Raw genomic sequence first — 6,689 nt, 5'->3', positions numbered from 1 at the left:
TGGCTTTGGGCCGGGGGTTCTCAAAACTTCACATGCATTACAACTGGTCACTATACGCGTATTCGCGCGAATGGAATACAAGATACAAATGAAAAGGCGCAAAAGGGGAACGAACTTGAGCCGATACAGTAGGTATTCGATTTACAAAAAAAAGAAAGAAAAGAATCCAATCCTTTGGTATGGACCGTACCGGACCACGGTGGAGTGGAGACGCCACAAATGCAGCTGCCGCCCGCCCGCGCGACCCCCGCCGGAGTGGAGCTCCGGACCCGGCCAGTCGGTTACCTTTAGAGGCAAGTATGTAGGAAATCGAGGTACAGACCAGGATTGGAAGATAGTATACTACACTACACTACACTACACGTATGTACGGATCAGGCCCGGTAAGCTCGGAATGTTGACGATACAGTACCGCCACTGCGTACGATATGCTATTTTTCTTTTGTGTTCGTTTCTTCTCTGCTATCATTTTTTTGCTATCAATCCAGCTTCTAACACCTCACTCCTCCTCTCTCCCGTCTCCAGAACTCACTCAGCCACATTGACCCTGAGCATTCGTAATCGTATAAGTGTACAAAAGAAGAAGAAAAAAGAAAAGAAACCAAGACATACATACATACATAGTAGCCAACAACACCCTCCTCAAAATATCACAACATGGTAGGTAACCTTTGAAGCCTACAGCCCCGTCTCAGTCTATATTAGTGCTTACTATATATGTATCCACCTACCTATCTGCCGCACGCGAAAAACGTGGTGACGATCGAACATATCAAAGGCTGGACAACAACGGACGGACGGACGGACGGGTGTCTGTCTGGACTCACAGGGCTGACGTGTATGTCTTTTGGGACTTGGGAGTGAGACAAGCAGTAACATTTTATTGTTCCTAGAAATCGTCGGCATTTCTCTTGCTCCCCTCAATTGGGTTGGGACCGGTGAAGAAGGAGGAGGAGAAGGACTCCTCCGGAGAGAAAGTCCGGGACGTGTCGCCTGGAAGAGGCCCTCGTCAGGGCGATCCAAGCATGCTAGGCCTGGTGAGTGAGTACAACTGCCGTGTCTGTACCTGTCGGTAGTTGGTAAAAACAGAAAAAGAGGCGGACAAATAAATAAAGGCAAAAGAACAAATTGACGAGGTGGAAGATACAGTAGAGGTGGAGGTGGAAAAGTGATTGAAGAAGGACGAACAACAACTAAGGAAGGAACTACATGCAGACAGGTAGGTACTGCAGTACTTGGCCCAAGTAGGTATAGTCGACTTATAACGGGTTTTACCTACACCTTAGTTACATGTAGTACCCATAACATCGGGAACCAGTACCTAGGTACCTATCGCCAAGCATCAATATATCGCTAAGCAAAAGAACAAACATCTATCAGTGAACGACAGGCCACACCTATATGAAGGATAAAGGAGTAGCTTTGAGATAAAGCAATTAGGTAATGAAACGGCTTACATGTTTTGAACTCTCGTCCAGAATATTCTTACACATACGATATGGTACCCATCGATGTGTTACTATGAAGAATACCTCTAGTTCATCCAAACAGAAAACAAAGAGATGGGGGCCAGCAGTCGAGCCACCGGCTGACCGACAGAAGGATTCAAATGGAAGCCAATGAACGCAATTCAGAATTCGGCAACAGTTGGCTAGCTGGCTGGCCCAAGGGAGGGAAGGACATCACGGAAGCTATCCTGGCTCGGCGTTCGGACAAGGTCAAGATAGTCGACCTCGGTAGGCACGGAAAGAAAGTGTGGTTTTGGCGTAGTTGGTAGACTGCCAAAGACGAATAGAACGGTTCGAGACGTACGAGTAAAATGGATTATTAGCAAGTTACCGAAGGGGTATACTCGACAGCTTGTGTAAAGTGGTGATTATCTTGGTCGTTAGATGACAATGACTAGTAAATACTACTACAACTATAGAGATTATGTTCGGTACAAGAACGAATACAATGAAGAGGAGATTATCTTCACTCAGATCCGCCTGTCTTAACCGTTATAACGTTTTCCTGGTCGTTCACTCTTTGTCTCGTGTATCCCCTCTCTCGAAAATATGATCGTGGATAGGTTTGTATGTCCTGTCATCATCCTTCCTGCTTCAAGCATGGAGGGGGAAGCGTGTCTGTGGCCAGTCCAACCACCTTTTTTTTCTTTTCCCAAGGCCTGCGCGGCCCCTTATGCCCATATGTACCGTATAACATCGACAATGAATGCAAACTGGTATCTTCTTCTCCCACATCTGTATTTTAGTCCATTCATTCGTTATCCAAACTCGTATCACGATCCTCATACATCGAGCATACTCCTAATCTGCGCGGGCGGCGAATTAATACTTGGACTCATTGACGCCACACTATCATTCCTCCCCGTCTCTCCCACTGCCGGTGGCCGATCCGAATACGGCGGTGGTGGGGGTACTGTTTCCCGCGGCCCATCCATCATCAACTCCGACTGCCTACTCGCCGCGCTAGGCGTCATATTCGCATACCTCGTCGCCGTCTGTCTCGCCGCAGCAAAGTCTCCTGGCGCTATCGGGCCAGTAACCCCCACGACATGCTCAGGCGAGGGGATGCTAACCATCTCGACATCGCCGGGACTGGCTGGACCATTCGGTGTTGGGCGAGGTTTGGATTCGGCAGCGCGCGTATGGATGGATTCCTTGAGGTTCCGAGCGGTAGGACCGCCACCGCCGATCTCGCGTACGTTGCGCATGATTCTGTCGCGCATGGTCATGTTCGGGGCGGGGGCTTCGTTGACGCGGCGCCACCAGGCTGGTTTACGTTGGATACCCATTTCGGCGTCGAGAATATGTCCGCGTTCGCGGCGTTGGCGGATCAGCTCGCGGTCTTCGTTAGGTGAGGTCAATCCGTAGATTGCTTGGATGAGGACAATGAGCAACGAGGGCGCATATCCTCCTGGGTAGATAGCCTCGGGCTTTCCCTTGATGTTGAGCGGACTCCAGGTGAAGTTCCAGGCAGCCATGGCTTGGTACAGGGGAATGATGAAGGCGAGCGGGATGATGAGCATAAAGCGGGTGGGCGTGAACTTGAAGAGGCCGATGGTGCGGTTGATGATGCCCCGGTTGCGCGGACAGTAGTGTCTGATGGAGTGCCAGAGGGAGAAGACGGTGATGAGCCAGGTGGTAAAGAGGAAGAAGGGAGCGGACTTGAAGCGGTTGTCGGTGGCGGTCGGCTTGGCGTCGGTGATGATTTGCTCGGGGTAGCGCTGGTGTTCGATTTTGGTCCAGGAGCGAGGGACCACGATGAAGAAGTTCTGCGAACAACGGTTAGCTGAAAGGTGTAGGGTAGGACAAGATGGCTACTATGACATACCAACCACATGAACAGATACGCAAACAGCGGGATGATAAGCTCGACCCAGTAGCGACGGCCTTCCTGGCGAAGGCGGAAAGGATCCGGATCGATGAACTGTCTTTCCATCCAGCTGCCCCAATGTCTGACTGCCTCCCATGTGCAAGCAATGGCACCTATCTGCATCAAATACCAGAAAAAGCAGGTAAGCACAATAGGAATCTCGGGTAGATAGTATCGGTCAACATCGATGTTCGTGAATAGGCTGATCAAAGCGGTGGCGCAAGTCCAGATGGCCCAGTACCACTGCCATCTGCGACCGATGGGATGGAACCGTTTCTCCGAGGGCAGGTGAAGTTTTCCATGTTTGTTCAAGGCGACCAGAGTCAAGACGAGACCCAGACCGAATGCGACGGCGAAACCCAGGCCGGTGCCGGCACGGGCGCCGATGGGATAGACGGGATGCCAGCACTGTGTGGCATTGACAAAGGTACCGTTGGGGAAGATGAGGGCTGGCGCATACGGCTCGAAGGTAAGGTAACACTTTGTGCCGTTGGACAGGGTGCCGTTGGAATATAGAGTGTAGTTCCAGTTCTCGAGGGCTGTGAGGTTGAGGTGGACCCCAGAGAGGACGGTGTCGGTCGAGTTATCGCCGCCGGGCCAGGCAAGGATATCGCGGATGTCGATGGTCATTCTCGCTGTTGTCGCAAATGGAAGTGGAGGACCATCAGAGGAGAAAGTCTGGGGAAGAGGAGTCGGGTAAATCAAAGGTGGGAATTAAAGGTTAGTATGTAAGGCGGAAGAGTCGGAAGGACGCGGGGATCGACGGGGACCGCAGGTGGTGAGATCTAGATCTGAGATTATGTCTTGGACTGGGTCAAAACTGGAGATGGAAATGGAGATGGACTTGAAGGGAGGAAGGACGATGGCGTGTGGATGAGCGCGCAATGTGGTGGTGGTCGTCGTCAGCCTCGAGAATCCACAAGTCCGCTGTTAATCATTTTTGTAGAATGAGGAAGAAAAGGAAGAAAACAAAAGTCGCCGACTGAGAGGGGAAAAAAAAGCGACCGGACCAAGAATCCCAAAAAACCAGGAACCGGTGACGGATTTCCAGTCGGGATCGCGATCACGATTCGAGCTTCACATGGATGATTCGCCCAGGGGCCAAGAGCTGTAATCTCGACACTCATTCGCGGCCCGGGCAGCGCACCCACTACCACCCTGGGGCTCTGCCGGGGCTTGCCTAACAATGGTTAGGGCTGCTGGGGCTGCGAACAGGGACACCTCTGTTAACAACTTTCGGAAACAATGTTCTCGATGACCTCACCAAGCCCCGAATGCGGGGACACTGGCGGGGCTCCCTCCACTGCCCTGCCCCTGCCGCTAGCCTCGGTGTTCGGTTATAGGTCCACTGTAACCTTTTGGGCTTTCAGGGGAAAGATCCAATTAAAACAGGCCACCTAGAGGTACTGAAGTAGAGGTGCCCCTGTACCTCCGATAGACAGCGCGCGACGGGAACCCGACAAGTTCAGGTCGACAACACCTCCAGTCGGGCAACAAACATCTGGACCCCGTCCCGATCCCGTCTCCATCTCCAGACCCCGGGGCATCTTCACGACCACATACACATAGTACACACAAGACACACATACACACATACACACATACACACGACAGCCGTTACAATGAGTGTCGCCAACGACGACGAGCCGTCCTACATCGACTACGAGACCTTTCTCGACCCAGGGTTCAGCCCCGCCGCCTTCGCAAACACGCTTGTGCTGGCGACCAACAACCCCAACGATGCGCCCCTCGACCTCTCAACACCCCTCTCACGCGTCCTCTTTGACATCCAGGAGATCGACTCCCATATCGACGTCCTAACTACCCGATCCGCCATCCCGCTCCTCACACATACCAAAGAACAGACCGAAGCCAGCGGGCGCATCGTCGGGGAACTCGACACCCAGATCAAGGCCCTCAACGACAGCTACAAACAGCTCGAAAAGGAGGTTATCCAGAAACATGCCGAAGCCGAAGAAGTCCGTCTTGTGGCCTCCCGTCTCTGGGAAACCCTCAAGCTGGGCCGAGCAGTAGGCCGCGCTCTCCAACTCGGTCGCCAGCTTGAAGTCCAACACGCCGAACTGACTGGTTCTGCCTCAACAACCGTCACCACCTCCTCCGCCAGTCTTCGCAGCAAAGAAGACCATCGCGCCCTGGTTCGATGCGCCCATACTCTTTTGTCTCTCCGTGAGCTCTTCTCGACCGCCAACGTTCCCGGCTCCGAAGGTTACGGCATCGAGCGCGTCGCCGTCATCCGCACTCTGCGCGACAACATCTACCTCCCCACCGAACGCTCAGTCCGCGAATCCGCCGAGCGCATCATCCGCGAGTTTTCCATGGGATCTGCGTCGGGTACCTTGACCTTTGCCCAGTCCGAAGAAACCAGGGCGCGAACTGTCTCCGGCCTAACAACGCTCTACCTCTTGTCGCCAACCACGCTCGCTAAGAACGAAAAGTGGTCGCCAACCCTGATGCTCCAATCTCTCGAATCCTACCTCCGTACCGCTCTGCAATCCTCTACCGCGTCCTTGTCCCGTGCCCTGGCTACCCTGCCTTCGCTGGAACGCACACTAGCAGACGTCACAGCCCGCTGCCAAAACGTCGTCGCTTTGGAAGCCGTGCTAGAAGCAACCAAGATTCCCTCTCACCCCTTGGTCCAGGGGCAGCAAGCCACGCCCAAAACAGGAGGAAACATGCTTCAGCCTTTGCTGGCGTACTTGGAAACCGGTTCATTAGCGAGTTATTTCTGGAGAACGATGGCGAGCAATCTGGCGCCGAGGGTACAGGAGATTATGAACAAGGGAGGGGTGTCGGCGAGGACACTGAGGACGAATAGGCAGAGTGTCGGGGAGGCGATCAAGGAGTGTGTGGTGAAGGGCTGTGTGTTGCCTAGTGCGGTGGCGGGGGCGGCATCCGGGGATAGGGGAAGGAATGATGAGATGAAGGATGGGGAGAAGAGTGGACGCTGGGAGAGGGAGGTTGCGGTTATGGTGGGGAGTGTGGTCAATAATATTGGGAGGTAATGATGGTGTTGGATGAGGGTCGGTTCAGTTGAAGAAAATGCACATGGCGTGCTGATAAATTCAGCATACTTTCTTCGGACCACATATGGTCGTCGAATAATCGTAGGCATCTCTGGACACCTTTACCGTCTCGTTGTGTTCACTTCAAAACGCCTTGGACAAACCTTGGATCGACAAGGACATTCACTGCCCTTCCTCCCATGCCGCAAACCATTTTCCAAACCTTGAAAACAGTCATGAATTTCCATCCCTTTTACATCGGATTAAAGAAAAGATATTACGCACTTT

The 6,689-nt window shown here is 52.8% G+C and overlaps 3 protein-coding genes across 3 annotated transcripts; 2 read left to right on the top strand and 1 right to left on the bottom strand.

The window, feature by feature from the left end:
* Positions 1–657: 657 nt before the first annotated feature.
* Positions 658–1,997, top strand: NEUTE1DRAFT_113295 (uncharacterized protein; the record flags this gene model as incomplete). The annotated part of the gene is made up of 5 exons (XM_009856465.1): positions 658–660; positions 894–1,037; positions 1,220–1,244; positions 1,539–1,736; positions 1,930–1,997. 5 exons carry the CDS (start codon positions 658–660, stop codon positions 1,995–1,997), a joined length of 438 nt encoding a protein of 145 aa, XP_009854767.1.
* Positions 1,998–2,290: 293 nt separating this feature from the next.
* Positions 2,291–4,008, bottom strand: NEUTE1DRAFT_124991 (uncharacterized protein; the record flags this gene model as incomplete). The annotated part of the gene is made up of 2 exons (XM_009856464.1): positions 2,291–3,277; positions 3,337–4,008. The coding sequence occupies 2 exons, from the start codon at positions 4,006–4,008 to the stop codon at positions 2,291–2,293; spliced, it is 1,659 nt and encodes a 552-aa protein (XP_009854766.1).
* A 920-nt stretch (positions 4,009–4,928) lies between these two features.
* Positions 4,929–6,401, top strand: NEUTE1DRAFT_88488 (uncharacterized protein; the record flags this gene model as incomplete). Its single annotated transcript, XM_009856463.1, has 2 exons — positions 4,929–5,502; positions 5,605–6,401. The coding sequence occupies 2 exons, from the start codon at positions 5,001–5,003 to the stop codon at positions 6,399–6,401; spliced, it is 1,299 nt and encodes a 432-aa protein (XP_009854765.1).
* Between the last annotated feature and the right edge of the window lie 288 nt (positions 6,402–6,689).

Source organism: Neurospora tetrasperma (assembly GCF_000213175.1).
Source record: "Neurospora tetrasperma FGSC 2508 unplaced genomic scaffold NEUTE1scaffold_6, whole genome shotgun sequence".
NCBI lineage: Eukaryota > Fungi > Ascomycota > Sordariomycetes > Sordariales > Sordariaceae > Neurospora > Neurospora tetrasperma.
Note: the sequence above shows the minus strand (reverse complement) of the source record. Positions and strands in the feature narration are given on the sequence as shown.